The sequence below is a fragment of the Periplaneta americana genome, chromosome 3, assembly GCF_040183065.1.
Source record: "Periplaneta americana isolate PAMFEO1 chromosome 3, P.americana_PAMFEO1_priV1, whole genome shotgun sequence".
Classification (NCBI taxonomy): Eukaryota; Metazoa; Arthropoda; class Insecta; order Blattodea; family Blattidae; genus Periplaneta; species Periplaneta americana.
The window spans coordinates 205,858,923-205,876,795 of record NC_091119.1 but is presented as its reverse complement, the minus strand read 5'-3'; the positions used below and the strand labels follow the sequence as shown (position 1 = coordinate 205,876,795).

Below are 17,873 nucleotides of genomic sequence, written 5' to 3'. Positions count from 1 at the left end.
CACAGTGAGAATACAGTTTATAAAATAAGATTGCTGTCCTTCGGCACAATGTGAGTCCTAAACTGTAGTTTTTGTAGTAATAAGATTGAAAAACCTTACAGAAAAAGTTTGGTTCTATGCAAGAAATTTTGTCTCTTGTATTAGTTAGAAATGTGTGTTTGGAATAACTTTGTGAATACAGTACCTTTATAAATCGATATCGTGTTTACTATAGCTTAATATATTTTTCTTAGATGACAATAGACTGGATAAATAAAATACATAATTTACTATCACTCATTGGAAGCAATGTCATACAACTAGTTACATCTGTTTTGTTAGTAGAGTAGCTTACCTTCATCAACACAATTTGACCGGGCGCTGGGACCTAACTTTGATTTCATTTGAGAAATAAATTTGGTCATATCATTTTAATGGTTCACAATAGGAAACCAATATTAAAGGTAGTATTATGATGATATGATAGTAATAATAATAATAATAATAATAATAATAATAATAATAATAATAATAATAATAATAATAATAATAATTCAGCTCTTTTACAAAAATTTAAAGACACTATTTATAACTACAGTAGAACCTCGATTATCCGTCACCCTATTAACCGATTGTTGGATTATCCGTCTGTTATTCTCTCCTTTTTTTGTTGCAGAAAAAATATTGAGTACTGCACAATACATTAGTAGCCCTACTTATCTTTTTTATAGAGAGTGATATTACAAGCATTTGCCCTTACACATTATGGTCTACTGTTCGAGTGACCTGTTTAATTTCTCTGCAAAACGTCTTCCAGAAGTGCCAGAAGAATACATGTTGTGCTAAGTATTGAAGAGAAGTGCATAACTGAGTGGTTTTGGAAAAGAGGAACTGTGGTTTATCTCACATCGAAATACGAGATTGGAGTTACGACTATGAGAGATTTAATAAAAAAACAAGGTTAAAGTATATAAATTACTTCAATCTATAACATGAGACCTATACTTTTCCTATCTTTCCATAGAAATCCATCATAGGAAGTTTCCTTGACCCTTAGAAACCAGTGATTGACATTCATTCATAGTGTTCTGTCACTACAAACCCAGCATTCTCCAGTCTTTCTACTTTCTGCCTTCCTCTTAGTCTCCGTATATGATCCATATATCTTAATGCTGTCTATCAATGATATCTTCTTCTTCCTCGAAATCTTCTGCCGTTCACCATTTCTTCCAGTGAATCCTTCAGTAGACAGTTTCTTCTCAGTCAGTGAACCAACCAATTCCTTTTCCTCTTCCTGATCAGTTTCAGCATTATTCTTTCTTCACCCGCTCTTTCCAACGGAGCTATTATACTGATCCACTACCTAATGTGTTAAAACACATGACCACGGAGAAAATTACGAAACTGCATTATGCAACACTTAATTTATGAAAGTCTTCTATGGTACGGATTATCCGATTTTTTCGATTAACCGTTCAGCTGATCCCCTTCATTACCACGGATAATAGAGGTTCTACTGTATGTCACTCCCAAAAAGGTCTTGGGGAGTGTTCTTGAAATGCTAAAAGTAAAAATATGCATTAACAAAATATGAACTTATAAACAAGGTGCACTACAAAATGAAATAATACTGAATACAATAATATCAACAAAACGGTGATATTATTAAGAGTCCATATTTTATTCTGTGACAGAAAATTTTGCAAAAATAACCTTTACACTTCAGTTTTCAAAACCGGAGACCACATTTGGTATTACTCGCACTCTTTGGTTCTGTTAGTAGGAAAGAAACAGCGTGATTATCTTCTTGTGGAATGTATGTATGTGTTTATTAACACTACAATTGGGTATACACCCGGTGGCAATGGTATATAATATACAACAATACCATTACAATAATACAATAATTACAGCAAAAAATACAATAAACATAAATTTACATCTAACTATAAATAAATAGATGCAATAAACCTAGGACTATAAATAAAAACTATGCCATAATAACGCCTAAAATAAGCAAAAGTAAACCCAACCTATTTCACCCAACTATTACCAATTTAATGAAAAACAAGTCATATATGAGCCTTGTTGTCAGCATCTCGGAGCACAATACCACATCACACATTGGACAGTTTTTGGGCTCATGTTCGGTGCCCGTGGCACGATCCCACGTGAAACTTTAAATCAACTTAAACAATTTAAAATTTCTGATGCAACGATTGATGCCATAGGATCTCACGTGTTAAAATCATCCTTAGCTATAATTAGTAATCATTTGTACCTAACAAAATTTTTATTGTAAATGATTTCCTACGTTTTCTTATCTTAATGTTTTTTCTTTTTCTTTCCAAATGTCACAAAATTGTTTTGTTTCCTTATTATTCTTTATGAATTGATTAGTAGGCCGATCTATCGAACCCTTATTTAGGGCGGCTTTTGTTTAAACAAATTTCATCATATCACCTTAATTAATTACGTATCAACTTAATTACATATCCTATCTTAATTAATTACATATCACCTTAATTTATTTACATATCAACTTAATTACATATCATCTTAATTAATTACATATGAACTTAATTACATATCATCTTAATTAATTACGTATCAACTTAATTACATTTCCTTTAATTAATTACGTATCAACTTAATTACATATCATCTTAATTAATTACATATCAACTTAATTACATTACACAACTGACTTAATTACACTGCACCTACGAATTAACTAGGTAAAGGCAATCACGATCATTTGACGAGTACTTCATTTTGCTTTGTGATAATGTTGTTTATATATTCGTGATTATTTTAATATCTAAAGCTTTCAAATCTTTATAATTATATGACATTTGTTGAATAATCGAAATTATGATTATGATTAACAAATTTTAATTATTATCTTATTAAGTTGATTCAGGGGAAATATTTATTTACTGAAGAGACAGACTAGATTCATACAATTAATACAGATAAATAAATAAATAAATTCAGATAAACACAGACCAATAGAAAATACAAATAGAATAAAACAATAATGTATGTAAGAGCGTCACTTTGAATAACTTGTGCAATTCACAGTACTACACGTTGTCACTGACCTTTGTATAAATAATTATCTATCCAACACTAAAAAAACTCTAGCGCCGTACCTATGTAACACCGGACACACATTGCATACTATATTTGTTTTAGTACACACTGACTACCATATTCTTCTGTAACTTAAGTTTTGAACCACCCTGTATATCACATGTTTCACTCTTTGAAACGGATTTTTTGGGCTTGTAATGATACATTTGGAATGCTGTGAACGTAATATTGCACGCAGGAAAGGGCGGTAGTCTATGGGAAGTGGAATGTATAATAATGTATAATTTCGTTGGGTGGGAAGTCACATAACTTCACGTGGCAGATGGCGCACCAATACCTCGAACACAAACGTTTGTATATAAACACCAGCACTTGACTTGCTTCTCACATCAAGTCAGACATCATGCGTGCCTTCGCTTTCCTAGTGTCTTTGACTTTCGCTCTTGTAGCAAGGGCTGACTTCTCTGGAGATGACGCCCATTTCGGTAAGTACTGTGTTCAAACATTAATACGAGTATATTTGTGCTTAATGTTTGTAAATTGTGCAACAATATTATTCTATGCGACACATGAGATCTATATACTCGAGATAGATCTGTCACGTGATGTTTCCTCTTGAAGAAAGTAAGTGCACCTATAAACTGGTTAAAGCGAAAATGAGACATTGTTACAGTTTACGAAGTTCACTGTATGGCTAAAAAAAGTATATACGATAACTTGAAGGAGTTATGTAATTACATGTATTAAAAACTTATCGTCATTTCTGACTTATAATCGTAGAGAGATTACAAGGAGTCCGAAATTCTATTGCTCACATTTTAAAGTTTCTAAAATCCTGAGTTGCCAAGCAACGATAAAGTTGAAATGTGTTATAACAATTATCGCTATAAAATTAAGTAAATCCAGAAATGCATATAGAGTGTTAGTTGGGAGGCCGGTGGGAAAAAGACTTTTAGGGAGGCCGAGATGGGAAGATAATATTAAAATGGATTTGAGGGCGGTGGGATATGATGATAGAGAATGAATTAATCTTGCTCAGGATAGGGACCAATGGCGGGCTTATGTGAGCGCGGCAATGAACCTCCGGGTTCCTTAAAAGCCAGTAAGTAAGTTAGTAAGTAAGTAAGTAAGTAGGTAGGTAAGTAAATAACTAAGTAGGTAAGTAACTAAGTAGGTAAGTAAGTAACTAAGTAAGTAGGTAAGTAAGAAAATAAGTAAGTAACTAAGTAACTAAATAAGTAGGTAAGTAAGTAACTAAGTAAGTAGGTAAGTAAATAAGTAGGTAAGTAAGTAACTAAGTAAGTAGGTAAGTAAGTAAGAAAGTAAGTAACTAAGTAAGTAGGTAAGTAAGTAACTAAGTAGGTAGGTAAGCAACTAAGTAGGTAAATAAGTAACTAGTAAGTAGGTAAGTAAGTAACTAAGTAAGTAGGTAAGTAAGTAACTAAGTAAGTAGGTAAGTAAGTACGAAAGTAAGTAACTAAGTAGGTAAGTAAGTAGGTAAGTAAGTAACTAAATAAATAGGTAAGTAAGTAACTAAGTAAGTAGGTAAGTAAGTAGGAAAGTAAGTAACTAAGTAAGTAGGTAAGTAAATAAGTAGGTAAGTAAGTAACTAAGTAAGTAGGTAAGTAAGTAAGAAAGTAAGTAACTAAGTAAGTAGGTAAGTAACTAAGTAGGTAGGTAAGTAATTAACTAGTAAGTAGGTAAGTAACTAAGTAAGTAGGTAAGTAAGTAACTAAGTAGGTAAGTAACTAAGTAAGTAAGTACGAAAGTAAGTAAATAACTAAGTAGGTAAGTAAGTAGGTAAGTAAGTAACTAAATAAATAGGTAAGTAAGTAACTAAGTAAGTAGGTAAGTAAGTAGGAAAGTAAGTAATTAAGTAAGTAGGTAAGTAAGTGAGTAGCTAAGTAGGTAAGTAAGTAAGTAACTAAGTAAGTAGGTAAGTGAGTAACTAAGTAACTAAGTAAATAAGTAAGTAACTAAGTAAGTAGGTAAGTAAGTAAGAAAGTGAGTAACTAATTAAGTAAGTAAGAAAGTAAGTAAGTGAGTGAGAAAGTAAGTAAGTATAAACTTATTCGTTTGCTAGCTTAAGATACCACAGCCATGGCGTCGCGCGCAAAGTTCCATTTGAGCGGTCCTGTATGGTCTGCGCAGCTATAGGTGTAGGGCTTGGTTACAAACAGACATAGACTAAGGGAGGATAACAAAGAACGTTAACATGTTGTAGGAAGATCCTGTCAAACAGATACACAGTAGTAAATAGAACACCTCAATCCCGCTTGTTACTGATTGGCAATATTCACCTTAACGTGTAAACTGAATAGCGGGAAGTTTCCTTCTCAATAAAAGAGTATAAAACAATTTTCATGCAGTTACGTCATTTCTGGTAGCAGAGCTGGAGTACTCCACAATGCATGATGTGTTGCAGTTCAGAATTTGCTGTTCGGGTCAAGTGATGTGGACAAAGATGCTGTGAGTTTGGATACTGAAGATGAAGTCCTGCTTCCTTCCTTGGCAGAAGATGTCCAGAAATTTGCGTCACGCTCTCGAATTGTGCGAGAGTCTCATCACAACCGCTACCACGGGCCCACGGTACGATGTTGACGTAGGATTATGTAGCAAATGGAGCATTCCTCTGAAGAGGTGGAAAAATTCAAATATCTTGGAGCACCAGTACCAAATATAAATGATACTCGGGAGGAAATTAAACACAGAATAAATATGGGAAATGCCTGTTATTATTCGGTTGAAAAGCTTTTATCATCCAGTTTGCTGTCAAAAAAAGAGGTGAAGTTAGAATTTATAAAACAGCTATATTACCGGTTATTCTGTATGGTTGTGAAACTTGGACTCTCATTTTAACAGAGGAACAGAAGTTAAGGGTGTTTGAGAATAAGGTGCTTAGGAAAATATTTGGGGCTAAGAGGGATGAAGTTACAGGAGAATGGACAAAGTTACACAACTCAGAACTGCACGCATTGTATTCTTCACCTGACATAATTAGGAACATTAAATAGCGGGACGTTTCCTTCTGAATAAGAGTATTGCTGTTAGTTAATTTCTCTTTTTTTTTCTTTCCCTTTTTTCTATTTTGTTTCAGTTTTTTTAAAATAAGTGCATGTTTCCTTTTTCTTGTTTATGTTTTATAAATTAGTTTGTCAGTCTTGAACATTGTAATTGGACTTTGCGTGTTTTGTTCAATAACAAATAAATAAATAAATAAATAAATAAATAAATAAATAAATAAATAAATAAATAAATAAATAAATAAATAAATAAATAAATAAATAAATAAATAAGCAAGTGAAGTAAGTAAATAAATAAATAAATAAATAAGTAAATAAATAAATAAAAAAGAATAATTTATTTCGTGTGGGATTATGTCATTATTTTTTAAGATATAATAATAATTGGAATATTTAACTCCGTACGTAGATGAAATTATTGGGGATCATCAGTGCGGTTTTCGGCGTAATAGATCGACTATTGATCAGATTTTTTGTATTCGACAGATAATGGAGAAAAAATGGGAGTATAAGGGTACAGTACATCAGTTATTCATAGATTTCAAAAAGGCTTATGACTCGGTTAAGAGGGAAGTATTATATGATATTCTTATTGAATTTGGTATTCCCAAGAAACTAGTTCGATTAATTAAAATGTGTCTCAGTGAAACATACAGCAGAGTCCGTCTAGGTCAGTTTCTATCTGTTGCCTTTCCAATTCACTGCGGGCTAAAGCAGGGAGATGCACTATCACCTTTACTTTTTAACTTCGCTCTAGAATATGCCATTAGGAAAGTTCAGGATAACAGGCAGGGTTTGGAATTGAACGGGTTACATCAGCTTCTTGTCTATGCGGATGACGTGAATATGTTAGGAGAAAATACACAAACGATTAGGGAAAACACGGAAATTTTACTTGAAGCAAGTAGAGCGATCGGTTTGGAAGTAAATCCCGAAAAGACAAAGTATATGATTATGTCTCGTGACCAGAATATTGTACGAAATGGAAATATAAAAATTGGAGATTTATCCTTCGAAGAGGTGGAAAAATTCAAATATCTTGGAGCAACAGTAACAAATATAAATGACACTCGGGAGGAAATTAAACGCAGAATAAATATGGGAAATGCGTGTTATTATTCGGTTGAGAAGCTCTTATCATCCAGTCTGCTGTCCAAAAATCTGAAAGTTAGAATTTATAAAACAGTTATATTACCGGTTCTTCTGTATGGTTGTGAAACTTGGACTCTCACTCTGAGAGAGGAACATAGGTTCAGGGTGTTTGAGAATAAGGTGCTAAGGAAAATATTTGGGGCTAAGCGGGATGAAGTTACAGGAGAATGGAGAAAGTTACGCAACACAGAACTGCACGCATTGTATTCTTCACCTGACATAATTAGGAACATAAAATCGAGACGTTTGAGATGGGCAGGGCATGTAGCACGTATGGGCGAATCCAGAAATGCATATAGAGTGTTAGTTGGGAGACCGGAGGGAAAAAGACCTTTAGGGAGGCCGAGACGTAGATGGGAGGATAATATTAAAATGGATTTGAGGGAGGTGGGGTATGATGATAGAGACTGGATTAATCTTGCACAGGATAGGGACCGCTGGCGGGCTTATGTGAGGGCGGCAATGAACCTTCGGGTTCCTTAAAAGCCATTTGTAAGTAAGTAAGTAAGTATTACAAGGACCCCTAATCTTTGCTACCTTCTACTTGTTTGGTAACTGTTCGACTCGAAACTTGAACTCTCGGATCGAAGTGCTTTTAAAAGCTTACATCTTCCGGATACTGCACTGATGGTGGTAATCACAGGTGATTCTTGACGTGATAGATAGGTAATATGTTTGGAACCAACTAGTATCCAAACGTCAGGAATATTACATCGCTGCACATGACTGAAAACTGAGAATTATCTTTCTGAGTCGTCATCAAATTTAGTACATTGTATTTCCAATTGTTTCAAAGTCAGGAGATCTGAACAAAATAGGTGCCTTCCAAATCTGTATAACAACCTTTATGATATGTGGAAAGCCTCCATGTGTGCTGGTAGTGTTGAATATGTATTCTGTTTACAGAAATGTTGCGAACCTCACAGCGACGAGGCTAGATTTTCTCCAGAGATTCTGGAAATATACAGAGATTGCCAAGACGAAGCTGCCAAAGGTGAGAAAAAGTGCTATAAGCCGGGAGTATGTGGCTATTAAATACCGATCAAACATTTACTAATTTTAAATTCAGACTGCATGTAACTTGACTTGAACGAAAAACATATTATCACCGGATGCTGTACAAAATTTGAGCCTCTCATTGCCTCATAAGTTTAAAACTCGTTTGACTGCCTTCGCCCGAATCTTTAACTACTCCGCTTTCCTATAGGCTTATGAAGCTCTCTCTTTCCAGCCTTGCCTAATCATATATTCCTGTTTTTTTTGTTTCATTCTTTACAATTCTACGTCTTAAATGGCACTGTCGCCTTGTATAGTCCGCGTCACCGTTTTTGGCGTGTGAAATAAGTAATTGGAACGTTAAGTGCGAGTGTTCTACATTTTCCGCAGTCAATCTGACAACTGTGTTTGGAAAATGGCTAATGTAACGTGTATAGGAAGCGGTACCATTCTCAGCTGCACTAGCATCATCCTCATAAACTGAGCACTGTATATCTATGACACACGCCAAAAACATTGGCGCCAGCTGTAACTTGGTTTACAACTAGGGACCGCATTCTGACCCAGAGCGTACGGAGATAAGGTTACTTGTTCATAGACTACATTGACGTGATATCAAGTTTAGCACGTGGCACAGGTACTGCAAGGGAACACTTGCATATTGTTTGTGCTGCAGTTGACGTTCTATTCATGATTCAAAACTAGATCTCTCACGCTGTTCGCAATGTATTCTAGTGATAAAGACTGATTCCACGGAGGCTGAAAATCCAATACTGTCGCAGAAGGTTGTGTTCTGTTACTATAATAATTAGCGTTAATTGTAAATAATATTCAAATAAATTCAATTTGTCATCTCGTTTTTCAATGTCGAATTCAATAATCAAGGTTATATCAAGTTTAACGGGATTACATCAAGGTCACTGACATTATTGTTCCTCGGAAAAAATCAATACTTTCGCGTCTGCGCACATCTCACAATTCACGACCTAGAACAAGGTCAATTCCGATCTTGTCAGATACATCTGAATAATTTCAAGTTAGAAATATGGTCGAGCATAAAAAGTCGTATGAAACTTGCCTATAATGGTAATTAAGAAGCTCATATGAAAACTATGAAACTCGCTTGCGCTCGTTTCATAAACATCCATACTCGCTTCTTAATTACTATCATTATAGGCTCGTTGCATAATGTACTATTACGTTACAATACACAACACTGTGGGTAATAGTGTAAATAACGTTTGATCATTGTAGGCCTACATCCTTTATTATAGTGTAAACTGTAAAAATATCGTATTCTAGTGTACATAGTGTAAATAATTTAAATTGTAAATATTGCTGTAATTGTTAGAGTGGTCCATGTTTTGTTATGTCCAACTTGACCAAACAGGAGTCGCGTGAGCAGTCATTCAAGTACTTCGCTTGGAAGATGTACTTTGCGACGTCCATTTAAAAATTCCAGTATTACTTAATCTTGTGCCCCCATGGGACAAAGTACGGTCCTTATTTATAACTTCAGGATTGTGAAAAATGATTGAAGTGTTTGCGAAGTCATAAGACATATCATGTCAAGTTAGAATGAAACTTTATTGCATACGAAAAAAAAAATCTTCAATTTAAATTAAATTAAAAAGCTACTACTTACAAAAGACAGTTACATACAGATCTTTTAAGTATGATTCAGAATTAATTTATATGTAATTAAGCCAGGAGTTGTGCATAATTACGTAAAAGCCAGAACTGCGTTAGGTCTTACTATACCCCTTTTTACAACTATTTGCTTTACATTGAATACGTAACCGTTGTTTTAGAGGAAGAAAAGGACAACGATAAACAGGATGAAAAGGACCACGACAAAGAGGAAGAAAGAAAGAAACATAAAACCTGCCTCAGAGATTGCGTAAGTACGGTATCGGTACTAGTTTCGTTGTGAATACATTCTGCTTTTGTTTCGTATATTTAATGAACATATCTACGTATGTATGCTTATAATATAAACATATTGTATGTGTATTTGTTTAAGTGTGTATATATAGGGTGAACCGAAAGTAATGTCATTAATTTCAGGGGGGGGGGGTTATTCTTTTCTATATTTCAAACAAAAAAGTTAAATACAATTTTGCTCCTGTTTGCTTCCTTTTCGAGACAAATATGGTTTTACAATAAACATTTCATAGCGTGTTTTAGTAAAGCTATTGAATTAATTCCCAATATGCTCAGTCGAGTTAAGAAAGAATTTTAGTTTTGTCCTTTAAATGTGCAGAAATTTGATCTGAACAAATGTAACTTTTAATTCTGAAAAGGAATTTCAAAATGCTTGGTCTGCATAACATTGCGAGTAATAAAGTAATGTTCCTTGATAATTTGTGTTATCCTATTTCAAGTTAATCGTGTCTTCTTTTTTTGGGGGGAGTCTTTGGAATAACGGATGTTACATGTTCTTGTATTCCTCCCTTCGCAGTTAGCACCAATCTCGCTACGTTCTTAGAACTATATCACGGATAAATATATAATAGGATGCGAAACTGCGGTCAGCACCATTTGGCGGCGGGGGGCTGAAATAAGATGATCAGTGCCCAACGTCGTAGGTGGTGAACATTAGAATTACGTGTTAGGTACATTACCCAGAGTTCTCTATTTATCCGTTCGAGACGGTTCGAGATATTGCTCGAGGAGCCAAGATGGCAGAAAGAAACTTGGTAGTAAGTGAACATAAAGTGATACGTGTGTGTATAAGCAGTGTGTGTTAAACAGTGATGTTTATGGACGATGTAATAGTAATATACGTACAAGAGCGGTATGTTGACGTTTTCATGGTCGAGGAAAGATTGAAAAAGCGAAACGTAATTGAGCTTTTTTAATTTCCGAGAACATGAAAACAAACATACCGCTCGTGTATCGTACATTATTTTGTGCGAAGATCGTTTATTACATACCTGAAAGACGAATTTCTAATTAGTTGCAATGAAATCTCCATCTTGGTTTCTGTTTAATGACGGCAACTTCAGAAAACCAAAATATTTTTCTTCAACATTGTTGCTATAAAATGTTTTCTGTGTTTACTATACTCCAGCAGGCCGTGATATACGTCTGTCTTTTTTCCCCCCAGTCTATAAATGCGAACTTTAAACAAACGGTAAGGTTATATAATGATTTATTTTTCATTTTAATATTTTAACAGTATTATTTATATAACATATTGCAGTAATAACATCGGCATCTGGAATCTTGTTGATTTTTTTACGGCTTCCTTAATGTTACTTGTATCACGAATGCAATAAGTTTCGTTGAGTAGCAGACTTTACTTAATTTTTGCAAATATTTAAAAACAATAATTAACATTGCAATTTAGGTGAAATTGCAGTGGTAAGTTTCCAATTTATAATTATTACTATGTTAAACGTCTCTAAAAATAATATGTCAAAAGCCTAAACCAGTAAAATGAATGTCGCGCTTAAGCGGTAAGAAGAGGGAAATTGTTATGTGTGTTACGTTGGGAATACTGAATGTGGTATTTCACATTTCCGCGTATTGGTTCTGTGCGGAAAACAAGCAAATACGCACGATCTCGCACAAAAATAGTCTTGTTGAATGTATTGTAAAGTAATAGTAATATAGTAAATTGAGCTATCTAAGTAGTTCTTGCAGACTTTTCCATTGCGCTGTACAATAAATACCCAAAGAATACAACCCCAATTATGTAACCTTTTGCTTTATTTTTTGTCTCTGTCTGGTTATATTTTAATTGGGTAGTGTAAAATAGATCGTCTGTTTTATCTTCCTGTTGGTTCCGGTAAGAATTTTCAGTAGAAGCTATTGTGAGGAATAAAAATGTAAATGTTTTATTTTAAATTGGGTTAGTTTTGAATATCGATGAGGGTGGGAGGGAATACTTTCCGCACAGTTTAACATTTTCGTCACCAGGTGCGCTGCTAAATGTGTAGAGTAATTACTCTTTTCGCTACTTGGTGCGCTGCTAGATGTAATAACGCCCCTCCCCCCAACAGGTGGCAGCAAGGTCAATTTCTACAACAGCGCCTCTAGTATTTGTTACGGGAAACTCAGTAAGTTTCGCATCCTATTATATATTTATCCATGCCTATATGCACATGCTCAGGTCCTATGAGCTCGTCCCGGCACACTCCGCAATTTTCAACTGTAACTCATAATTTTTAGGCTGCAAAGTTCATTTTAAGAATGAGTGTATTGATAATGTTCTTGTTTTTGTAGCGTATCTCTGCATGCATTGCAAGAAGGAAGGGAGTGGTAAGTATGTTTAACAGTACAGTACTCTGAATAAGTTGAATATTTAACAATATTCTGTAATTTATATGAACTTTAATATTTAATCGATTGTGCTGTTCCATAGGCCTATATGTTAAAATCATTATTAATTTTTTTTTTTGCAAGCTCGATGAAAACGGTTATGTGATAGAAGCAGAGCTAACAAAGCTGGTTGAAGAATGCTACATACACGACGACAGCAAAGCGAAGGCGAAGGCTGCAGTCCCGGAGTGCACAGCAGAATCCAACAAGAAGGCTAAAGGTGAGGGTGGGGGAAGAGGGAGAGAGAAGACAACGGAGGAAATTACAAAACTGTATGCTTAAATATGATGTTTTTGATGTATGAAGATTTGTTTAATATGGATTATCCGATTTTTTTTATTAACCGTTTAGTCCATGGTTTTATTACCACGGATAATATAGGTCCTGGTGAAAGTCGTTCCAAAACGTTAGAAAAATCAAGTTCCATGACAAGACGGAATAGTCTATCCAAAAGAGTAATTAGACGAAAGTCTAAAGATTCATGAACACTAAAAAGTTTAGGTGGCTACAAGCCATAAAAATATTTTCTGAACGTGAAGGAAGTACACTTCATACAATTCTCATTTCATTCATATTGCATATTTAATATTTAAATTAGAAAACAATTTAGTACTAATCCATTTTAACGAAAGTTATAAAACACGGATGTGCAGAGGAAAGGAAACCTAACAACCAACTGCAAAGAAAACAGGGGCACTTGAAGACGATGCTGTGAACAGAGCTTGATGAGAGTGTTCTTTTTCCTACAGCAAAGATGCAAAAGGAGAAAAAGTGCAACCCCGCAGGGATTATTGCTTACGAGTGCATCAAGAGGGAAATGATTTTGGTAAGCACGTGTTAACGTAATTATACGGCAAGATGTATGTGCAAAAAAGAATTTCAATTTTATTTCAGTTCTGTACACAGTTTCTATTCTCACTCACAAAACGTTAGTATGGGCAAACATCACTTGTCCTGAACGAAAGTGTTAGGCAAGGATGTTCAGCTTCAACATTTCATATCATATTAATAAAATTCTCCAAGAATGGAAAATTGTGGTTTAAGAGGCCTAGTTACTTATCGTAGATATTCTGCAGTAACTAATATAATTTTATAATAATGTAAATATTTCTTGTTTTCTTTCAGAGCTGTCCTGAGGATAAGAAGGTTAAAAGTGAGTAGATAGGCGCGTCTAATTTCATTTCACAATTGAAGACCTCCCGAAAGAAAGTTGTAATATCAAATTCTTGAAATATGATTTGTAGTTTCAAAAATTAATTTTTGAAGCATTTACTTATAACTAGACTTCGTTGAATTGCCACACGCAGCATGCAATCAGGTTGCCGATGTACGGTAGTATAGAGGAGGTGAGCGACCGCCCGGTCTCGTAGTATAAGCAGTTCATGTTAAGAGTTGTGACCGGTCCAAATAGACAGAGCAGCTACAGCTAATGTATACCTATGTAAGCACTTGTTTTTGCATTACTGTGGATGGAATAGTCAAAGCTTAACATTTGTTCAGTGCAGACAAGAATTCAATCAAACATACTATAATGAGAGTGTTGCTGTTCCAAACAATTGCCCCTGGAATACCCTTACCCGCGCAGCCAATCTTGACCCGTTGGGGAACGTGGTTGGATGCTGTTAATTATTATGCAGAACATTACGGCAAAATAATGGAGGTAAATGATGCATTGGATAGCACAGACAGTTCCGCTGTTGCAGCTATAAAATCATTGCCTTCTGAACAGCTATTAGAAGATACTGTATTCTGTTCATTGATTCTAATTTTAAAATCCCGTCCAAAAGCATCATCCTGTTAGAATCGTCTAAACTACAACTCTCAGAAGCCCTTAATATAGTGGATAAAGTATCACAAACAGTTATCCAAAATAACAATTCACTAATTTCAGAAAAAGTGAAATGTAAGTTGAGAAACATTATTGCTAAAAATTCTGCCTATTCACAACTTCGTGTTATAAATGATGTACTATCAGGTCACGACAAGACATCTGAAGTTGGTGTACTAAAAAGTAGTGACTTTCCGTTCTTCAAATATGCACGTATTACATCGTGTGATATTAAACGTACCTTTAACCAATATAAAAACTGTTTAAGTGACCATCGGAGGAGGTTACTTTGCAATCGCTCAAAATTTACGTAACTTTTCACTACAATACACATATTCAAGGATGATGTGAGTACCTTACATTAAATTTTAAGAGTTAATATATCTCACTATAAAATAATTGTGTATTTACATGTTTAGACATTTCCTACTTTAATGATCATTCATTATATTTCTTAATGCAGGATACAGGTTTTATTGTAACTGCAGTATACTGCTCAGTGTTTTCATCAGAGGCATACTCCATCCGTTGCACGCCCCCTTCTCATATAGTCTATACCGCATGCGTAGTAAACCTTGCGATTCTCGTGGCAATTCCACGAAGTCTACTTATAATAATAAATTATTGCATTCAATGGCTAAATGAACTTGTATCCTGTTTAGTGACAGTAAATATATGTGAAATGAAATATATCCCTGAAATTATTTTTCTTTGTCCTAAAACATGAATTACAGTTTTGTTAGTTACATCCTTATTCCGGTGAGGTCTCCAATATTATATATTCAGTTAACATTCTCTTTCTATATTTCTCTACCTATAACTGAATTCAAATTCGGTTAGAGCATCTGTGATACTCTTGGAGGATTCCTGATTTCGATATCAGGTCGTGTTGTTTCACATGGGATGTTTTTCCTCAAGGGCTAGGATCAGTTCCTCCATTACTATAAGTTATTTCTTTTCTTTGTTATTGGTTTGCCAATAATCATCTCTGAAATAATTTATTATTAATACGTAATTTCTAATCACAAAGTACCAATGTCTCTTTTTATTTTCTTTGTGCATGATTTATGATCTGTTGCATATATTTTGTTGTGATCCACACCGGAATAATAAACTCATAGCTCAACTGTTATATAAACTCTTTCTTAATGTTTCAATGTTTATAATTTTCTGATTTATTTTTCAATAAATCTCTCTTTTTGTTTAAATTCGACTTCCTTGTCGACTGGTATTTTATGACACTCATCTTTGCTAAGCTAGAATATTTCCTCATAAATTTATTCACTTTATGCTTTTCCACTGTTATCGTTTTTGTATAAAACTTTGTTTTTTCTTAAAGATTGGTATGTCCTATATGCTATTTTATTGCTTTTAAAATTCATTCATTGCTTCATAGTTTTCTGTCCAAGGACAGGTCTTTCACTGCAAACCCAGCTTTCTCTAATATTTCCTATTTTCTGCCTTCCTCTTAGTCTCCGCATATGCCCCATATGTCTTAATGACTATCATCTGATATCTTCTTTTGCCACGAATTTTTCTCCCGTTCACCATTTCTTCCAGTGCATCCTTCAGTAGAGCAGTTTCTTCCCAGCCAGTGACCTAATCAATTTCTCTTTCTCTTCCTGGTCAGTTCAGCATCATTCTTTCTTCACCCATTCTTTCCAACACAGCTTCTTTTCTTATTCTGTCTGTCCATTTCGCACGCTCCATTCTTCTCCATATCCACATTTCAAATCCTTCTAGTCGTTTCTCTTCACTTTGTCGTAATGTCTATGTTTCTACCTCATATAATTCCACACTCCACATAAAGCACTTCACTAGTCTCTTCCTGATTTCTTTTTCGAGAGGTCCGCAGAAGATGCTGCTTTTTCTATTAAAAGCTTCCTTGGCCATTGCTATCCTCCTTTTGACTTCCTGGCAGCAGCTCATATTACTGCTTATAGTACACCCCAAGTATTTGAAGCTGTCCACTTGCTCTACTGCCTCATTTAGAATTCGCACGTTTACCTTCTTTATTTTTCTTCCTATGACTATGGTCTTTGTCTTATTTGCATTTATCTTCATCCCATACTGTCGTTAACATTATTTATTTATTGTTACCTCCCGGAATTCCTTGTAATACTTTTGCGGTCTTACTAATAAAAACTCTATATACAGACGTTTAACTGTCTTATACTTATACAATGAGTAGCTCGTTTATAAGTCGTGTGTAAATTCCTTAGTAAAAATCACTAAATACGTCGTGTACAACAGTACAACTGTTACACAGCTACGTCATAGTTTCGTCATTACTTCGTTACGAAAGGTAATACAATATCTGAGGTTCTCTATTGCATCCGGTAGAGCGCTCTAGTGTGGCGTGTTAAGTATCGATAGTACAACTGGCTCTAATCGATTACCACACTACATATTGGTCAAAGAGTACAAACTACAGTAATATTATTCTAATTATTCTGTGCTCTTTGGTTTGTTCTTCTGTGGTTACTAGGCAACCATCATCATAAAATGACAGTCGATACGAACAGCTGTTAGAGGGCGGCTATTTTTTTCTCTATATACAACGCTTAAACAAGGAGTTTCGTGTATATAACTACTGCAAAGCAATTCCCATTGTATAGTTACAGACTGTTTGTACATCCATCGCTTATGCATGGTTTATTAGTAACGTTTTCTGTCTCAATTCGGCATAAATCTAGTATAAAAACTATACACGGTTTATTAGTAAGACTGTTGGTGTTTAATCACATCTCATGCACTTACAATGATCGTTTTCTTCGTTCTAATAACTTGCATCTGAGATGTTTTTTCATAAAGTTCTCTATTTCCCCCTTTTCTCTATTTAAGCTATTTTCCAAATAAATCTTTTCTAGGATATTTATTTTTCGTCATTTGTTCTTAATAAATAAAACTCATTATTTTAGCACATATTGATAAAATGTTTTGGAATTGGATATTTTCGCAATACAACTTGAACGATTTTCTTCTTGCATTGAAAGTATTTATGCTGATTTCTCATTGAATATTACTCATTTTCCAGACAAGGCCTGCGATGATCTGCGCAAGAATCTTGAGGAGGAGAAGAAAAAGGGAAACTGACTGCAGATATCGAGGAGCTTGCCGACATTGTCATGAAACTTAATGTGACACAAATACAGTTGTTTGCTTATATCACTTAAAAAGAAATGTAACTCACTATGTGTACATCAGTTTAAAATAAAATGAATGTAACACACTGCATACCTGCGAGTTATTTAACAAGTCCAGATGATCACTTTGCACGTTCTCTAGCCTCCATTCTTCCTCCAGTTCAGGAGAACTTCAGAAGCTGAAGTTCACCGTCATCATCGACCTCATACTGTTCGGTCCTTTGTCCTGTCTATTCTCTATTTTATGGGAATTATTAAGGAATGCAACAACCGTGACTCCCTGGTAACGTGGTCAACATGGCGCAAGGAGAAAAGTTAAAGTTCCCT

General features: G+C 34.6%; 1 protein-coding gene across 1 annotated transcript; it reads left to right on the top strand.

Moving 5' to 3' along the window:
• Nucleotides 1-3,457: 3,457 nt before the first annotated feature.
• On the top strand, nucleotides 3,458-17,637 carry LOC138697175 (uncharacterized). Its single transcript, XM_069822740.1, has 9 exons — nucleotides 3,458-3,560; nucleotides 5,501-5,664; nucleotides 8,157-8,244; nucleotides 10,058-10,146; nucleotides 12,477-12,512; nucleotides 12,657-12,792; nucleotides 13,322-13,398; nucleotides 13,698-13,725; nucleotides 17,438-17,637. Exons 1-9 carry the CDS (start codon nucleotides 3,479-3,481, stop codon nucleotides 17,494-17,496), a joined length of 759 nt encoding a protein of 252 aa, XP_069678841.1. The 5' UTR covers nucleotides 3,458-3,478; the 3' UTR covers nucleotides 17,497-17,637.
• Nucleotides 17,638-17,873: the final 236 nt, after the last annotated feature.

What these genes read in the sequence shown, in the direction of transcription:
- LOC138697175 (XM_069822740.1), top strand. Translation starts at nt 3,479, where the DNA reads ATGCGTGCCTTCGCTTTCCTAGTGTCTTTGACTTTCGCTCTTGTAGCA. An exon ending in TGGAGATGACGCCCATTTCG is followed by an intron (nt 3,561 to 5,500) that starts GTAAGTACTGTG and finishes GATGTGTTGCAG; the next exon opens with TTCAGAATTTGCTGTTCGGG. An exon ending in ACCGCTACCACGGGCCCACG is followed by an intron (nt 5,665 to 8,156) that starts GTACGATGTTGA and finishes TTCTGTTTACAG; the next exon opens with AAATGTTGCGAACCTCACAG.